The 19,944-nt window shown below is 44.6% G+C and overlaps 1 protein-coding gene across 2 annotated transcripts in view; it reads right to left on the reverse strand.

Moving 5' to 3' along the window:
• Window positions 1-608: 608 nt before the first annotated feature.
• The window catches only part of RFC1 (replication factor C1), a 77,748-nt gene continuing 58,412 nt past the window's right edge, over window positions 609-19,944 (reverse strand). For both annotated transcript variants that reach the window (XM_086501962.1, XM_086501963.1), the window contains 12 exons: window positions 14,407-14,460; window positions 14,157-14,326; window positions 13,978-14,068; window positions 3,768-3,949; window positions 3,621-3,660; window positions 2,395-2,519; window positions 2,236-2,308; window positions 2,038-2,130; window positions 1,473-1,692; window positions 1,347-1,388; window positions 1,202-1,261; window positions 609-1,024 (listed from right to left, as the gene is read on the reverse strand). In XM_086501962.1, the coding sequence (XP_086358088.1) occupies window positions 936-1,024; window positions 1,202-1,261; window positions 1,347-1,388; window positions 1,473-1,692; window positions 2,038-2,130; window positions 2,236-2,308; window positions 2,395-2,519; window positions 3,621-3,660; window positions 3,768-3,949; window positions 13,978-14,068; window positions 14,157-14,326; window positions 14,407-14,460 (1,239 nt within the window). In that variant the 3' untranslated portion in view covers window positions 609-935. The remainder of the gene's footprint in view (window positions 1,025-1,201; window positions 1,262-1,346; window positions 1,389-1,472; window positions 1,693-2,037; window positions 2,131-2,235; window positions 2,309-2,394; window positions 2,520-3,620; window positions 3,661-3,767; window positions 3,950-13,977; window positions 14,069-14,156; window positions 14,327-14,406; window positions 14,461-19,944) is intronic.

Here is a 19,944-nt window from a genome sequence, read left to right on the forward strand (position 1 = left end):
AAGAGGTGGTCGCTTTCTGTGACCCTAGACCACCTTGTAAGGTAGTATAGTCGACCAATTGGTGCTCGGAAAGTCCGTCAACAAGCTTACTAGGCAAGCTGGAACTAGTTCAATTAGCTTTAGTTGGAAAGTGAGGAGATTGACCAACATGATTTAGACTAGCTTGAACTAGTGGCACACCACCTCCCCAGCTTCAGGCCGTTCGAACAGCTTGACTACTTGACAGCCTGGACTAGATTAGTCAATCCAACCCATGCCTAAAAATTTGAACGTCATTGAATTCTGCTGCAGCAAAAAAAGAGGACAATATACTTGGAGGCTGACTTTGATCTTTGTTTGCTGACTCATCCTATTTCTAATGAATGGACGTTATCAATATCCCACATTCATCTCAGCCTGCCTTTAGGCGAACAATCAAGGAAGCACAGACCAGAAATATTACGTTTACATCAAGCAATGAATTCGTCCACACATACTAGCAAGGCTCCATAAGTTGACCAATTTCCCGGAAAATCTGCAGGAGTTTGCTAATCCGTCGTGATAAATCAATAGAAGCTGATTCAATAAACCGATTTACTTAAAGAAATCAATAGAAAATAAGATCCATGAACAGGAACAATGTTGATTGAGACAGCTTAATTTATAATGGTGGGGTTCATTAGCTGCATAGTCATAGAGGGTATACTAAGATCTCCATAAAATGTCTGAAAAAACACATGAAGTAATATACAAAACTCGTTTGCAAGATTGGCAAGCCAAAAAATTTCGTAACTTTCCCAGGCAAGCATCTTTGCAGATCGGCTCAAAAAATATATGGGAGTGTTGTGTAACACCACAAAAGCATTTTATCCAACGCTTTCCATGTCTATGTACTAACTGCTATGTTGAGCAGCACACAAAACACATGAGATAGATCAAAAGGCAGAAGAATTTGACTATCCTTTTCTTCGTTTTGCTGGAGGCTTGCTAATTGCTTCCTTGGAAGCAGTCTTTCTGGGCGCTGTTGACCCTTTTCTTTGCTTGCCTGTTACAAACATGTTCATTAATGTATATTCACAGACCCAGAAGCAATAGGCAGAATTTAACTTTTTTGACAAAGAATTTCTTCTTTTTTTTTTAACGAGAAATTCAATTCAAAAATGTAGCATCGAAGTCACCCAGCACAAAAGATAAAACACAAATAACAAACTAAAGCACACACCTGCTTTCCCATTACTTTCCTCCAAATTCAATTCCAACTTTTCATTTGCCTCTAATGCAGCTGTTGATGGCAGTGATACATTCGCATTAGCAAAAACAAATGCTAATCGAAACAAACCACCTTCTGGGCAAAAGCAAAAACTCACCTAGCTCATCACCATTTGAATCATCTTCATCGACATCTGCGTCTGTGGAGCACAAGTGACAGACTAGAATTCAAAATTTGAAGTTCAGCACATTTGAGCACTTGAACAACTTGACAGCTTAAGTACCTAATTCCTCGTCATCCTCTCCTAGTTCATTGTCCTCCAATGGAGCAGGTGATATTTGCAGCCTGGTACGTTTCTTTGGCAGCTTCTTCTGACCAGCTACAGTGAAAACCGGAAGCAAGTCTGATGATCGTACCCGCCTGTCACTCTCTCTTTGCTTGTATGCCTTGGTCAAGGCTGCCTTAACAGCCGGTTGAACACCTGCCATGGGGTCAGGCTGGCCCTGTAGGATCAAAAAGCTTAAGAGATGAAGTCCCTGACCTACTTGGATGTAAATGGAAACAATCCTTATGAGGGTTTAAAGGAGGTTGATGTTCAGTGTATGCAGGAAGCAGACATCAAGATGTAAGACATGGTAATCTATGTGGCATAATTAGACTATTCCATTGTAGCCTGTTGCAGCACAAACACGCACCCTGGCATCTGAGAGGTATACAATTGTACTTAATTCTAGCTAAATTCTGACGGCATGCTCTCTAATAACTAAGCCCCTTTTCCATGGTAAAATAATAGCCATAGTTGGCAGTCACCATAACTCAACCACAAAACCTCAACCAAAAAAAGATACCTGAAATTTAATGAGATCAAAAACAGAGTCTAAATCTTCTTGTGTAAATGAATAGTCCTCCATAACATCAACCACAGTCTTCACCGCCGCTTCCTACAGCAAAAAAATTCTTGATGAACGTCCAAAAAACGGCACAGGATACTCTTTAAGAATGACAGCATATCCTGGCAGCAGAAGGTTCCAGTATTAGCATGGCACCTTAGGCATCTCTTTCAAAGGAGTCGTCAACTTTAGAGCAAGAACATGGAGATAATCTCTCCTGACTGCTTGCCTGCAGGACAGAGTAGTCAGCAAAAGAAAACAGTTTAAACAATTGCCTATTATAAACTTCAAGGGATGTTCGTCAAGCAGCAGTACCGTGTCGGCTCACATGTCCGAGACGCCAACATATGCACATGTATGTCATCCAATAGTCGCAATTTTTTACCATAGGATGAATTTTTGCCGAGCCAACTCCCAAATCGATTGAAATTGCGCTCGCCCTGTTGTCCCACCCCCAAAAAATTAGCTATTACAACCATCAAATCAATCCCCATGAAAAATTCTCATTTAGCTATCCACAGACCATTAGAAAGTACGTAATTAGAATTAAAAAAGGGGCCAGAGCAGGAATGTTACATCACATGCAGATAACTTTGAGCAAGAAAACAAGTGTTGTCTCCCCCTCTACACATAGCTACTCCACATGCATAATTAGACAAGCTCACTGATCAGACAAGTAAACCATTTCTTTTTCGTAGATCAACACAAAGGTGGACTATTGCTGTACCTAAAAACTGCAGACTCCACTTAAGGCTTGACAAGGTTTGCTTCAGCCAAGGCTTACTTAATAATCCTCTGCTTTAGTTTAACGATCCCTAAACTAAAGCAGAGCAATATGAACAATACTGATACATTTATAGTAGTGTGAGGATATGGATTAATGTTGCAAGATCTTAATGAATATTTCAATCCGTATCAATTAAAAAACATTAAAAAAATCAAGCATTGATTGCTGGTGCATTTGTAATTTGGCAGGATTTCTAGACGAGCTACCAAGATCCGCATTTGGATGGAGTGTTGCTGGATTCAATACAGGAAAACGACACAACAAGCAACTTCTTCCCAAATTTACTTCACAAAATGGTCATGAGCATATGGGGCACACAAAACATTGTAAGAACCTCCACAGCAAGATCCTTTCTGAAAACTGACTCATTTTGAAGGACTTTTAATTTACAACCTCCACAGAAAGGGCATTTCTGAAAATCAACTCGTTTTGCGGAATTAAATCTAGAACCTCCACATAAAGGAAATCTATGAAAATCAACTCATTTTGTGGAATGTTATCATTGCTCTTAGCATCTTATTGTCTTGCTCTTCAGGAGTCTGAAGCTCTATCATGAGTGGCAGTAGCAGTAATTTGTACATCCCCCAAGATGCCGATTATGTAGAGCTTTACTTATGTTACCATCTTTACTACACTTTTGCTCATCGCCTCGCCCACCCCCCCCAACCCAAAAAATAAAAAACATAACCACAATTCTAAATAAGTGGGCTAAAACAGCAACATTGATACGCCATATCATCACAAGTTCTAGTACCTGTGTCAATGTCTCCCTTCGTCCATGCATCAGAGCAGCCCTGAACACATGTACAGACAAGACTTGAGCAGAAGAAACAAAGTTTCTCAAATCATTTAATAAGTACTGTATGAAGCAGTCTTTTGAAAAGGTGTAAAAGGAGACTACGGAATTATAGATGACATAAATGCAGCCATTTGTGCATGTTGCCATTGTCGATACTGGCGTATTTGGACATTGACAATATCACCATCCGCTATGCAAGCAGCAGATCTTGCAATCAAATCCATTCGGGCAGTACCATTCTCATCTCTGCCTGCCAGTGCAGGACAATAATTGAGATAATTTTCCTGCATCAAATTCTTATGTGATTAGTCTTTATCGACAACCATGACTCTCAACAAAATTCCATGCAAAGCCTTTCGGCCCTGCTTGATTGCTGATTTGAGAGTAGCAATGATCAATTTGAGAGAAACACTCATAAGATATTGATAGCTTATTGCAGATTATGAGCCATGAATTCAAATTGATTCAGAAGCTAAGGGCTTGAGATCATGAGCATCCCGACAAATAATTCCAAAAACAGTTTTAAGAGAATAATCTGAATAGCACTATTTGACAGGCAGTGAAAAACTGCAGACTTATACCATAAAACTGGAAGAGATGAAATTACACTTCAGGTAAGATTTCAGGGAGTGTACCTTTCTCAGCACTAATTTAGTCGAGTAGATTTCCCTCGATCTAACTTCTAAATGATGGAGATAACCAAAGATCAAATCTGTGCTCGATATGGAGAACGAGCTCATTGCTGGGATACCGTAAATCTACATCTAGGCTCAAGTTATAGAGGCACCAAGTTGGCTGCCTGCAGAGATTGGCCTGAGCCCTGACTGCAGCCATCTACTAACCGCCTACTTTGGGAATCTAAACATGGAGATACAGCCATCATCTCTTGATGAAAAGTGCAGGTGAAATGTTCCTAATACCATAAAGCATCTGCCTATCACATGGATCCAAGAGTTTCCTCTACATCACTCTGTTAAAGACAGAGGACTATAGAGTGGAAATTGTGGCATAGCCTTACGCATTGTTTTGAGTGATAATAGATTTGGCAACATACTCACATTGAGTGAATACTTATATATGCTAGTTGGGCTAACTATCTTTGTTTTAGATTTGCAGATTAGCCCATCAGCATCATAAGTTTAATGGCCCATCTGTCAACCTATCCATTGAAGTTCACTCCTTATGTATACACTGTGAATAGAGTCCTCGTGACCCAACACGGACCATCAAAGAAACCTCACCAATGTTCATGAATAGGGATCCATAACTTTCCTCAAAATAAACCACGCTAACAACCTGGGATTAGCTCACCAATGCGCATTGCAAACCCTCTGTTGATACCAGAATGCTGATCACAATGTAGCATGCAACGTAGTCTGCAAACAACTAGGGCTCAAATGCAAAACCTCGACGACATCATGAATAGGGATCCAAAACTTTCCTCAAAATAAACCACGCTAACAACCTGGGATTAGCTCACCAATGCGCATTGCAAACCCTCTGTTGATACCAGAATGCTGATCACAATGTAGCATGCAACGTAGTCTGCAAACAACTAGGGCTCAAATGCAATTATTGAAACTTAGCCAAACACTGTTCATGTGATATTGATTTCAGTCAAAGATAATCCAACATTGCTATCCAAAATCCTTTGCGAGCCTCGCATGCCCCAAAACGCTTTTGAGCCATGGCTTTTATGAGTCGATTTTGCATGCTGTCTTAAAGGGAGCGCGTGCGCACGAGAGAGAGAGAGAGAGAGAGAGAGAGAGAGAGAGAGAGAGAGAGAGAGAAATGAAATGAAATGTTATATTAACGTCTTCAAAAGGCCATAATGACCTATGAGACCCGAAAGTTACAAAGTGGTGGATCTGATACAAAGTCAGGGTAACAAAATAACCTAACAACAGTACAAAACAAAGATATATACTATGGGGTCCTAAGTTGGTCGATGTGAGCCAAGCAAAAAACTAAGCAAAAAAATGGGCGGCTTGTTGGGATAGCTGAATCACAAAAGATCTAGCATCGGTAGTTGGCGAATCTCATCAATTTCCTCCATGGTTAGTAGTCTGACCAGGCGTCGTGCATGCCTGGCCAGTGTGCTCCGAATTTTCTATCGTGGCCTCTGTCAATGCTGTGTAGTTCTTCACAGTCGCGGGCGCCTGGATTTCTCCAATTCAATCGCTCGGTCAATCAGTGTGTCTCTGGTGTGAGACGAGGGGGAGCTCTGCTGTGGGAGCGGCTCTTGCGGCTGTCCCGTGTCTGCTCTGAAGAAGTCTGTGATCCGTCTTTGAGACTGGCTAGCCTCGCCATTCATCAAGCTATCTCTGTGTCTGCGCAGCTCGAGCAAGAACAAACCCAGACATCTCTGATCTTCGTATCCCATGACTCTTGAGAGTGGTCCAAAACCCTCTCTGAACAAGCAATGGAAGCGACCTCGTATCTCGTAGTAGACGGGACAGCGGCATGTATAGTGTAGCTCTGTCTCAAGTTCCATGTTACACAAGGGGCATGTCCTGTCCTCTGCTGGTACTCCGCTGTATCTCCCAGTCTCAATCCGCAACTCGTGAGAAGATGTGCGTAACTGGCCAAAAGCACCTCGTATCCCATGAGACAAGTGGGTATCCATGTATCTGGGTCTCGCCACAAAACCATCTTCCGTAAGCTGGAGAAGGTGGTCTCTGTAGAAAGCCATCTTCGTGCCCAATTCCTGTGCTGGTTGTATCCATGTCCTCATGGTGTCTAGCTGGGTCAGGTCTTGGCGGATGAGCTTGGTGATCTCTGACTGTGTAAGAGTGAGAGATGGTGCATCCAATGAGTAATGGAATGGTGGCATCCTGTCTATGCTGAACCCATGTGCCTGAAACCATGATGTCATCTCCCCATACCAGCATGTTGTATCTCCTTGTATGGCTAATTGTCGAGAGGATTCAAGTGCTATGCGAGCATATCCGTCTCTAGGAAGTTCCCATGTGCGGTTTATGAAGGAGACTGATCTGGTGAGCGCCTCCACCACAAGTGGGGGGGTCGCTAGCTCTGCTCGGATAATGGCCCATGGTACTGATGCCTTGGCTCTAATGAGCCGCGAGATCATAGAGACGAGAGGTTTCTCCATGTTCCCCCATCCGTCTGAGCGACCCGGTCTCCCATGGTGATCCAATGAAGGTCCCCATATCTCGGTTCCATAGAGCAATGCTGAAGCCACCAAGGTATCAAAGAGCCAGAGCTTCGTCCGGGGCTCCTGGAACTGAACCTACGAACACATCCTCTCCAATCTACCACACACACACACACACACACACACACACACACACACACACACAGAGAGAGAGAGAGAGAGAGAGAGAGAGATGAAATGAAATGTTATATTAACGTCTTCAAAAGGCCAAGATGACCTATTAAGTCCAAAAAGTTACAATTGGTGAATCTGATATCATGTCTGAGTACAAAAATTACAAAGAACTAACACTACCACTAAAACTAAAACACTAAGGAAAAAAGAAATAGGAAATGAATCTGAATCTGAAGCTGATTCGGAATTGAGACGGGATACCGGGGGGGGGGGTTCAACTGAAATCCCTCATCGGTCGCTGTCGAATCTCATCAACCTCCTCCATGGTCAGTACTCTGGTTGGGCGTCTTGCATGTAGAGCTAGAGTGATCTGTATCTTCTGTTGCAGCCTTCGTCGATAGTGGGAGACCCCCCGAGGTCGCGGGCATTTGGATCTACCTAGCTCAGTGGCTCGATCAAGCAACGTACCTCTAGCGTGGGCGGACTGTAACACACTTGGACACTCCAAGTCACGAATCTATCGTGACAGCACAATTAATCACTTCAAAACAATTCACAGTTCACAATTGATTCGACACTGGCCCGGTGGAGTTCCGTGCCTAGAGATATTGGCCCCAAAGATTGGCGCCCCTTTCGGTATTTCTTTTTGTATTAATCCGAGTTCAAAGTACAAGAGTGCAGGCAGGCGCTCACACTCAAACTCTGCATCCAAATGCTCTGAGTTATGAGAGGCCCTGCCTGCTTATTTAAAGGTACGAGGGATGCCAAAAGCAAAGCCCCAAAAGCTGGAATCAAAGCTGTCCCAAAAGCTGAAAATTAAAAGCTTTGGAAATAAAGCAAATCAATGTTTTCTCTCTCAACCCATACTTGGCTATAAAAGCAAAGCTTTTAAACATAAAATCTCTCTATCTCTCACTTAAAGCAGTGCCCAGCCTTGCGTAGCTTTTCAGCTCCCGTAAAATCCGCCGTGATTTGCGGGCTGCCACGTCAGCAGTCCTACACAATTTGCCACGTCAGCAGTCAGCCAGTTCAGTCTGCAGCCAGCAGAGGAAGTATGTGTGTGTGTGCTATGGCACGCCACATCACCAGTTTGTGACACACCCCCCTCTTGAAAGTATTGTAATCACCCTCGATTACGCCTGCAAAACAAACAGAAGCCATAAACTGTCTTAGCAGACACTGAGTGTTAGTACCTACGCACTAGGAACACACATCTAGCACATGTACCCATCGACAGTCACATCACACAACATCACAGGACATCACATGACAAATCACATTCAACATTCATTCGGATCTCAGACCATGATTTATCGGCAATGCAATTAGCAATCGCATCTAGATCCACTCAAGACCTCATAGATGCCCGATTGCAACCATTCTATCGAGAGCATTCAGACCAAAATGCTGCAATCATTTCGTCTATCAGTTCCTGCACTTAAAACAAGTCAAGAACAAATCAATTTCATATTTTTTCCGGAATTCCATTTCATAGAGTCATACAGCAAAATACTGTCAGCTCTCAGTATCCCTGAAGCTCAAAGAGACATCAGTGACTCTAGTATTCAAAAATTCGAGGCATCTGTTGACAAAGCAGCAGAGTAACTCCCCTCTTGTGCATCCCACTGCACCATATCTACGGCCAATCTGATTTTTGGGTTCCATTTGGAATAGACTATGCTAAACCAAAAGCTTCAAGGTAAAGTTTCACAATCTTAGGAGTATCTGCTAGGTCCTCCTCCTCCATCCACTTCGCATCCAATGCAAGATAGTTCTTGAATTTAACCTAGAACCGCCTTCTTACTTTACCCTTATTCTTTTTGTCCTTATGTGCCAAAATTTGTTCAAGAACAAGGATCTCCTCGTTTTCTTCCACTTCGGGTTGCTCATCAGGCTCCCCATCTTCAGGCACATCACCTTTGAAAGGTTTCAAGAGACTCACATGAAATGCATTGTGAGTCCTCCAAGTGTCAGGCAGTTTCAGTCGGAAGGAGACATCATTGATCTTTTCAGAGATCTGGAAAGGTCCATAGTATCGCATACTAAGCTTTGGAAAAAGCCTCTCCTTTTCCTTCTTCTTTCTCAAGCGTGCCTTCTCAAAACATAAGAGCACCCAATCATCCTCCTTCAATTTCGAATCGCGACGATAGCGATCTGCTGCCTTTTTCTTTCTTTCCTGAGATTTTTGCAAAGCCTCGCGGACCTTGGCAAAAGCCGTATCTAAGTCACGCGTGTACTCATCAGCTTCAAAAATCTTATCTTTCGTGCTTAGGAAGGGTGGAACCTTCGCAGCACCTTCAACAATCTCAAATGGTGCCTTCCCCGTCGAAGAGTATATCGTATTGTTGTAGGCAAATTCCACCAAAGGTAGATACTTTTCCCATTGAGTCTTCTGATCTGAGATATAAGACTTCAATAAATCTAAAACCATTGAATTGGCAATCTCAGATTGCCCGTCAGTCTGCGGGTGAAAAGATGACGAGAACTGCAACCGCACGCCAATGTTCTCTCAAATTGCCTTCCAAAACAAACTCGTAAATTTGGGGTCCATGTTGGAGACGATAGTCTCGGGCATGCCATGTAATCTGAAAATCTGTGCCACAAACAGTCTCGCTGGGTGATCCGGCTTGACTGTTTTCTTCACTGGAATGAAATGAGCCTACTTGCTAAATCTGTCAATAACAGTCCATATACCATCGTGACCACTCTGTGTTCTCAGGAGATCAAAAATGAAATCCATTACAATACTTTCCCAAGGGCGGGTGGATATGGGCAAAGGTTGTAACAATCTCTGTGCCTTATGCCTGTTAAACTTGACCTTCTGGCATACCAAGCAACTGCGCACAAACTCGTCCACATCCTTCTTTTGAGTCTCGGCCAAAAGAAGTATCTCTTTACCCCTTTCATGGTGGTAGCAATGCAACAGTGACCCGTAAAAGGCGGACAGTGGCATTCGGTCATAACCTTTTCCCTCAACGGCTACAAAATGGTTTTCCTCATCAAGTAGCCATCCCGAATGGAATATCCCGCTATTGTCTCCCTATCCCGTATCCGTGTGAAAACGTCTGCAAAATCCGGATCTGTGGCATACTAGTCGACCATATCCTCGAAGCTCCTATGATGTATCGCGGAAATAGCCAGAACCAACGGCTTCCGAGACAAAGCATCTGCCACCAAATTCTAATTCTTGCTCTGTGTACATCCTAGGCGTAGGAGGTTTCTTGGGTGGTTCTGTGGTCTGCCGCCACTGCGCGTGCACCTCCTCGAAAGAGGTCTCGCTCATATATTTTGCAAATTTTGGGTCCTTCGCAAAATTGAGCATCATCTTTGTTGCGTCACCGATCAATCATTGACGCTCCATCTCTTCAAGCTCCGCATGAGTAGGTCAAGGCGGGCCATACTCCTTGTGTGAATCTTCGTTGTGATCCCTTCCCGCATTTATGCATGCAAAGGGAGTCGATTGATCTTTGCCTGAAGCCATAAGTGCTACGAAAAAAGAATAGGGATCGGATTTCCCGTAGAAGAGAAATCAGTCGTGCTCTAATACCACAGAATTGGACACTCCAAGTCAAGAATCTACCGTGACAGCACAATTAATCACTTCAAAACAATTCACAGTTCACAATTGATTCGACATTGGCCCGACAGAGTTCCGTGCCTAGAGATATTGGCCCCAAAGACTGGCGCCCCTTCGGTATTTCTTTTTGTATTAATCTGAGTTCAAAGTACAAGAGTGCGGGTAGGCGCTCACACTCAGACTCTGCGTCCAAATGCTCTGAGTTATGAGAGGCCCTGCCTGCTTATTTAAAGGTACAAGATGCCAAAAGCAGAGCCCCAAAAGCTAGAATCAAAAGCTGTCCCAAAAGCTGAAAATTAAAAGCTTTGGAAATAAAGCAAATCAATGTTTTCTCTCTCAACCCATACTTGGCAGCAAAGCTTTTAAACATAAAATCTCTCTATCTCTCACTTGCTATATTGCGTAGAATAAAGTAGTGCCCAGCCTTGAGTAGCTTTTCAGCTCCCGTAAAATCCGCCGCGATTTGCGAGCTGCCACGTCAGCAGTCGTACACAATTTGCCACGTCAGAAATCAGTGTAACAAACTGCTGACGTGTCAAAGCTTAAAGAATGGAGCCAACTTACAGATGCCGGCCGAGGGGCCTAAACCCTAAGAAGAACAAGTAACAAAAGAAGTGTCACAAAGTGATGACGTGGTTGCCCGAGAGCAAAAAACCCTAACCCTGATTTCTGCCTAAAACCCTAACTGCTGAAACCCTAATTCTTGAAACCCTTACCCTAAAACCTGCAAACCCTAATTCTAGAAACGCTAACCCTAAAACTACAGAAACCCTAACCCTAACCCTAAGGGCAACGTGGCAAATTTCCAAAAATTGCATTGGCATGATGATGTGGCAGGCTGTACGGATTTCCGCGTTTTGCGCTGGCTGATGACGTGGCAGGCTATACGGATTTCCATGATTTAGCTGGCAGCTTTTGGCATTGCTTTTTGGACCAGAAGCTTTTGAATTTGAAAGCTTTTCATGTAAACTGCTTTTTGGACCAGAAGCTTTTGAGTTTGAAAGCTTTTCATGTAAACTGCTTTTTAGGCCAAGGGCCTTTAAATATGAGGCTAGGGCTCATTCTCTGGCATGCTTCCTGGAGAAGGTGTAGAGTCTGGAGTACCGGCTTGTACTTTGATGATGCAATATAAAGAAATACCGAAAGGGGCGCCAAGGTTTGGTGCCAATACTCTTTGGGGTGGAATTCCGCCACTCCGTGTCGCGTGTCGTCTCTCTCTTTCAGTTCAGTTGTTATTGAAGTGCTAAAAGTCTGTTCGGTATGTTCTTTTCTATTGGCACGTGGTGCCCGCCTTGTAACAGTCAGCCAGTTCAGTCCGCAACCAACACAAGAAGTATGTGTGTGTGTGTGTATGTGTGTGTGTGTGTGTGTTGTGGCACGCCACATCACCAATTGCGACGGGCTTTGAGATCTGCTGTGATGATTGCTCCTTTGGCTCTCCCCTGGCTGGTGTAAAGAAATCTATGATTCGTCTCTGAGACCGTCTTTCCGTTGCTGTCCTCAGCAAGCTCTCCCTAAGTTTGTGCAGCTCTGTAGACACACCCATGTCTTGTAGTCTCCGTATAAGTCTGGCTCTCGGCACTGTGTCAAAAGCTTTGCGGAAATCCACAAAGCTACAATAGATCCTCTTGCCATGGTGTCTACCCTCCTCAATAATAGTGGAGAAATCTCTCTTGAATCCTGATTGCCCTCGTCCTAGTATGCCTCTTGCTCTGCCCATCTACTCAGCTCCTGCTCAAGAACGGATGCATACAGCCTAGCTAATGTGTCACCAACCATGATGGTGCGATAATTCCCGAGAATCATGGGATCTCCAGACTTGAAAATAGGCACAATCGTAGACATACTCCAAGTCTCAGGGAAGCCTTCATACATGGCTTGATTAAACATCATAGCAAGGAGCTCTGCAAGCATATCTCTGGCATGGATGAAGTGCTCTGCTACCAGACCATCGTGATCATGTGCTCTCCTTGTCTTCATCCTGTCAATGGCTTTCCTTACCCTCTCGGCAGTAAAGAAAGAACATGTCTCCAGGCATGTCTCTAGTGGGTCCGGTAAAGGTGGTTGCCTTGATGCTGTATAGAGAGATGTGGCATATTCCCCCCATGTCTCTGTGGAGGTGACCGCTGGTGGTGGTGAATGCCCGTGGAATAGCCTCCATGCTTTGCCGGAGTCTTGACTCATAAATAGCTGATACAAATCCCACTCTAGCTGAGATAGATAAGCCCTTTTCTTTCGTCGCACTAGGCAGCGAAAGATAATCCGTGACTGTCTATGTGTGGTAATACCCAGGAGCATTTCCCTCTGTAATTTGATCCTCATCTCTCTACACTCCTCATCATACCAATTGGTATGGGACATGCTCCCAGATCGTCTCCGTGTAGGCTCACTCTGGGGGTATGCCTCTGAAGCTGCATCATGGAGCGTCTCTGTCAGTTTCTCAGTGAGTTCAGCTAGTGGCCGTCCCGGCTCCTGAGTGCATGGCTGCATGTATATCTCATCCATATACACAGAATCCGTCTCCCTCATGAAGGTATACCGAGTGTGCGTGGGGACCTCTCCTAATGGATGTTGTGCTGAACTGAAACGTCAGGGTGAAAGACAAGATAGCATGATCAATTGCTACTCCAACTGGCCTAGTGCCCACCATGAAATCCTGAAAGAATGGAATGAGATTTGTCTGGGCCATAGCATAATCCACTGTGCTAGCACCATGTCGGTGTGGAAAGCAAGTAAAACCTCCAGCTGTCGAGAATCTTTGTAGGCCATTCAAAATGGTCAATCTATGTGCAATTCCCATATCTATCAGGTATCTGCCATACTCAGTGTATTCCTCATCTTGTGATAGTCTGGATAGGCCAATCTCTGTAACGTCTAGCTCCCTAAGCATCTCCTCAGAAGTATCATAAAATATTGTCTGGTGATGGGCAGTCCTAGCATTGAAGTCCCCTAGTATGATAATGTCACCATCCTTGGAAAACTCCCATATGTCAGTATCCAAAATAGCAAAGGGGGACTGTCCTGTAGGTGATGCATCTAGTGACATACTAGGAGTAAAGTAACAAATAGCAACGTAGAGGTATCTGCCCTGAGCCTCACCCACATGTCCCTAATTTGTTCATCCTTGCACGCTACAATGTGAGTTCTGTGATCTGTCTCTGAGACTGGCTAGCCTCTTCTCTCATCAGGCTCTCTCTATGTCTGCGCAACTCGAGCAAAAACAAACCCAGGACAAGTAGCCCAAGAGATTGACATGGTACAGCAAAGCCTGTCATCAGCATAGCCAATAAAACAGCTCGGCCCTACTTTATTGAACAGAATATAACAGCTACACTATAGCAGAACTGATTTTGAACCGAGAAATTGGCCAAACTTTTCCTTCATAGCAGGTCTTGTAGCTCAAACTTTCAAAACTTTTCAAAAAGCATCCAACAAATTTCACGAACCTGAATTAATAGAGGAACTAAATCAAGATCTGACATGCTTGCATCAAGACGAGCATCCATGCGTAGCCGTCCTCCATCATAAGACATCAGTCTTCACGAAAGAGAAGTAAAAATTAGCATTGACAGTGTAAATCTTACTAAATCAGTTTAAAGCTACTACAATCATTGAAAGGGCATACTTATCAACTGCATTAAATGGACTAATGTCTTCATCTTTGGCACTGGAACTAAGACGAGCCTTCACATCATCAAATTTGATACTTCGCATTCTCAAACTCATGTACTGCAGCTGATTTAACGCCATCCTCATGTCTCCATTGACCCGTTCAGCCAGCTCCTCCAAAGCTATCTGGACAAGAAGGGAGCATGTGAGCCTTGCATTGCAGCACAACGCATCAAGTACAGACATGAAGTGCACTGCAGAATAACCTCGTCTACTTGCATGCCTTCTGCTCGAGCAATTTGCTGAAGCCTTTTGGCCATCTGTTCAAGTATAGAAGAACAATCACATATATACAAACAAAGAGCAAGGTTGGAAGTTTGCTTATAAGTTATAACACTAAAAATCTCAAATAGAGGTAATTGCATAATCCTGTTATGTTCATGATATCAAATGTTGTGCAACTGTCCAATTGGATCTGATCCATGCCATGTATGATATTGTAGCAAAGAATTCAACAAGACAGGCAGAATGCCCATTTTGCTTTTGAGGATATTTACCTTGCCGTGATCAACATCGAGCAAACAAATTCAATCTCCTCCTTTGACATCCTAAAAGCATACTTACATGGGACACTTGCTTTTGAGGCTATTTACCTTGTTGTGATCAACATCGAGCAAATAGATTCAATCTCCTCCAAAGTCAACTTGACATCCTAAAAGCATACTTACGTGGGAGACACACACACACACAGAGAGAAATGAAACGAAATGTTATATTAAGCGTCTTCAAAAGGCCAAAATGACCTATGAGACCAAACTGATACAATCTTGGTAGATCTAATATGTCTGGGTACAAAATAAATAAAAGCTAAAAGCTAAAATGAACATCAGTGTCCGAGGATGCCTGTCATCAGGAGCTGTCCGAGGATGTACTACATTGGCCGCTGAAGAGCCTCGTCAATGTCCGCCTCTGTAAATAGTCGTCTTGAACGTCTCCGATACCGTGCTAGAATAGTCCTCATCCTCTCATGGAGCCTCCGTCGATGTCGTCGTGGCCCTTGTAGACGTGGGCGTTTAGCTCTCCCAAGCTCGATGGCTATGTTAGTCAATATACCTATGGTATAGGTGGACTCTTAAGTCTACTGTGAAGCTTGCTCATCTGACTCCCGAGTCTCTGCTCTAAAGAAGTCAGTGATCTCCCTCTGTGAATATCTCCCGCTGTCTAATCTCCTCAAGCGACTCTCTCTGTGTCTGCACAGCTCCAACAAAAACAACCCAAGGAATCTCTGATCTTGATATCTCATGACTCGAGTTAGTGGTCCAAAGCCCTCTCTAAATAGACAGTGAAAGCGACCTCGTATCTCGTAGTATACCGGGCAATGACATATGTGATGTAACACTTATCTCTGGCTCTATATGACACAACTGGTAAATCCTGGCCTCTGCTGGTATTCTCCTAAATCAGCCAGTCTCAATCTCCAGCTGATGTGATGATGTGTGCATCTGACCAATAGCACATTGTATCCCATGGGATAAATGAGTGTTCATATAGGCAGGTCTGATTACATATCCATCCTCTGTTAGCTGGAGAAGATGCTCTCTGTAGAAATCCATCTTCATGCCAAGCCTTCGTGCCGGCTTTGTTCAAGTCCTCCTGCTGTCTAGCTGAATCAAATCCTGTCTAATGAGGCGAGTAATCTCAGTCCGTGTGAAGGACAAGGAGGGTGCAACCAACGAGTACTCGAAGGGGGGTAGTCTTTCCATACTACATCCATGAGAGAGAGGCCATAGTTATGGAAGGGGGTAGTCTGTCCATACTAAATCCATGTGAGAGAGAGAGAAATGAAATGATATATTAACGTCTACAAAAGGCCAAAATGACCTATGAGACCAACTGATTACAATGATGAGTCTAGTACCAAGTCTGGGTACAAACAAAGAAAACTACAAACAAAGAAACTGATAGGAGTGCTACCAACTCCTATGGGTGGCTGGTAGGCTGATCAATGGTATCATGCCATAAAGGTACAAAGTGGGGATAAATGTCACCATGATACAATATAACAGTAGCATGAAGCCTATCCTGATCGACACTCTGGGTGTCGTGCTAGAATCCTGTGGATCCTCTGCCGCAATCTCCGCCGGTGCTGCGTGGCTCCCCTCCTCATCAGTCGCGGTCGTCTCGATCTCCCTAACTCTATAGCTCGATCAATGAGAGTAGAGAGAGAGAGAGAGAGAGAGAGAGAGAGAGAGAGAGAGAGGCCATAGCAATAGTGGGCATATTGGCCTTGCCCGTTGTGCACAAGCCCCTTGGGCCTTCTGTAACTCAACAATTCCGGCCCCTACCGTCCTCTTTCCCTCATATGTGGCGTTGGCTGTCTTCTCAGAGGTGTTGCCTCCTTAACTCAAAACCTAGATCAAACAACCCCCCCTATCGCTGGTTTTCTGTTTCTCTGTTAATGTTTTAAAGTTTTGTGTCTTTTCTGTGTGGTTTGTTGTCTATGCTAGGCTGCACTTGTGGGTGAGCGCACACGCGGGCATGTGGGAGCAGGGTAGCCAGGTGTGAGTATGTGAATGGATATGTGTGTTGCTATGTTTGTATACATGTTCATCCATATTTGTGTATGCACATGCTATAACCGGCCCATACAACGTAGAGGGCAGTACTATTTCAATTACCTGTTAACTTTACACAGAGCACTGAGAAGGGAAGAGAACACAGTTGCATCCAGCGACTAGAATGTCACTGCGCACACGAGACCGACACCCTGTAGGCCCCAAAGACTGGCGCCCCTTTCGGTATTTCTTTATTCAAATTAAGGTAGACGATCCGACCACTTAGCACAAGCTTTCACAAAGCTGTCCAAACCTGGCGAGGGCTGAAAACGCAGGTTTTCGACCGGATTTCGACAACATAACGACGCAAAAACCCCTATAGGTCAAAAACACCTGTCTAGGACGGATTCCCTCGATATCTGGAAGCTTTTTGGTGAGCTGTCACAGAAATTCCGCGGGCTGTAATTCTCTGTTTTTCACTGCCGGGAGCCCAAAAGCCTGTACACGCATCCCAAGGCTCTCACGAGGCTCCCCCGATGTTCCCTTGCAGTTTAGGTGCGAAACCCTAAACCTGCAGAAAAACACAGCAGGCTGTAATTCCCTGTTTCGGATCGTTTTTAGCAAAGCGAACACGCCTACGCGTGTCCCAAGGGCTCCCGCACGCAATGGGACAGTTCCCCTATGAATTGGACAAGTTTTCACGCGAGAAAACTCTCCAAACTCGCAATCTTTCGTGATGGAACTGTGCGTACCTGTGGGGGATTAGCAATTAGCTAATCCGGTTCCTGTTCAGAAGGCTCTTGCCTTGGCAAACGCGCATAAAACCCCAGAACTGTACATAGGTCAAATGAGAAGCCCACTAGTGGGGCATAACATACTGTACGTAGGGGAGAAAGAGAGCAGTATGTAGCGTGCGGGGCATCACTCCCGTCACCATACTGTGCATAGAGGGCAAGGTAAGCATTCCATAGCTTCTGTACCTGCTACAATCCACCCGAGGCTGAAAATGGCGCCCCCTTTGTTCATATGCAGCTCGTTTTTGCCTCCCAAAGTGGCAGCATCGCTCACAGGCTGACACGTCGCCCAGTTTCCGAGTTTGGGCTTTCCCTGCTAAAAATATCTCAACTGGTGCGTCAGTTGACTTGGCAGCAGAGCAATAAAATGTTCCCCTTGTCATTCCAGAGCTAATGACGCGAACACATTTTCCGGTCAAAAATAGCAGTTCCCTAAATTTTAGGAGATGCTTCCATGGCATCCCTATCGGTCTCCTGACCATCATTGAAGACTACCATTTGACCAACGTCTACAATGTGGGTTAATTTACTGGCCCCTTTCAACTTATAAAGTTGCAGTGACTTGACGAGTGGCCCAAATTCCAGTTTGGCGCACACGAGCTTCCATACTCATCAGAATTCAGTGCTAACTGGCTCGGGCAGTCCCTATCTGACCGACCTAGATCCCCGATGTGAGAAACCCATTTGGCTGCAGCCGTTTCACACTGGCCATGCAATGTCCACTTGCACCTTTTCAAGGGTTTTGGGACAAACAAGTAAAAATAAAATAAATATATCTAATACTTATTTACGGAAGGCAACAGGAAAAATACACCTCCTGGTGACACATGCCTATATGTAGCTACATGCAGCCTAGACATGTGTTTTTCTGTGTGCACCCTTGCATGTGTCACGTGAGTGTCTGCGCTTGGCACCCTCATTGTTTGTGGCTTTGTTTTTCCTTTTGCACACAAAAGATATCTATATTTACAACAGCGCAGGAAAAAGCCTTTCCTAAAGAGAGTAAAAGGTGCCCTAGCCATTTACATTGGAGAGTAGAACGCCCAGCAACCTCTGAAAGGCAATCACCTCAGTCAATAGCTATAACCACCTTCACCTCAGTTAATGAAAGTGGTCATGGCTGTCCCAAAGAAACAAAAATCCACAATCTAGGCAAAAACTTCCAATCAGCATTTGCTACCACCACCAACCAAAGGCCACCCAAGGAGTATAAGAAACTGACAATGACGCCAAAAGATAAGAAGCTGCACAGAGACACCAAGAACCCTACGACCAGTCTCCAAAGGAGAAGGCACTGATTGCTCTAATTTGATCAACCAAGGAGGATTCTCAAAAGCTGAAGAGACCAATCTACTAGCTGAAGGTGGCTGCTGAAAGCAGTAAATAAATGGACATCTTGACTTTCACAAAATGATGAAGTGACAACACTGCCCGGACACATACACAGCAGATGACCCAGCATATGGCAGAAGTGCCACGTGGCAGCAGTACGGACTCCCGCAAAACGCGCTGGTAGGTTGACCTGGCAAACTGCACAGAAACCCGGATTTTGTGTTGGCTGATTGTGAGAGCGCGTGTGCGGAGAGAGAGAGAGAGAGAGAGAAATGAAATGAAATGTTATATTAACGTCTTCAAAAGGCCAGAGTGACCTATGAGACCAGAAAGTTACAATGTGGTGGATCTGATACAAAGTCAGAGTAACAAGATGACAAAATGACAAAATAAAATAATATGGAATCCTGAAATGCTAGGTGTGAACTAAGCAGCTAAACAGCTAGCTGGAATAGCTAGATCACAGGAGATCCAACATCGGTCGCTGGCGGATCTCATCAATCTCCTCCATGGTCAGTAGTCTGACCGGGCGTCATGCATGTCGAGCCAAAGTGATCCAAATCCTCTGATGCAGCCTCTGTCGATGTTGTGTAGTCCTCCGCAATCATGGGCGTTTGGATCTCCCCAGCTCAATCGCTCGGTCGATCAGTGTGCCTCTGGTGTGAGGCGACGAGCTCTGCTGTGGTAATAACTCCTCCGGGTGTCCAGTGGCAGCTCTAAAGAAGTCTGTGATCTGTCTCTGAGACTGGCTAGCCTCTCCTCTCATCAGGCTCTCTCTGTGTCTGCGCAGCTCGAGCAAAAACAAACCCAGGCATCTCTGATCCTCGTACCGCGTGACTCTAGAGAATGGTCCAAAGCCCTCTCTGAACAAGCAATGGAAGCGGCCACGCATCTCGTAGTAGACGGGGCAGTGGCATGTGTAGTGCAACTCTGTCTCAGGCTCGATGTCACACAAGGGGCATGTCCTGGCCTCTGTTGGTACTCCGATGTATCTCCCAGTCTCAATCCGCAGCTGATGTGAGGATGTGCGTATCTGGCCAATAGCACATCGTATCCCATGAGACAAGTGGGTGGGTGTCCAATGTCCATGTATCTGGGCCTCGTCGCAAAACCATCCTCCGTA

Source organism: Adiantum capillus-veneris, chromosome 26 (assembly GCF_014529385.1).
Source record: "Adiantum capillus-veneris isolate H3 chromosome 26, ASM1452938v2, whole genome shotgun sequence".
NCBI lineage: Eukaryota > Viridiplantae > Streptophyta > Polypodiopsida > Polypodiales > Pteridaceae > Adiantum > Adiantum capillus-veneris.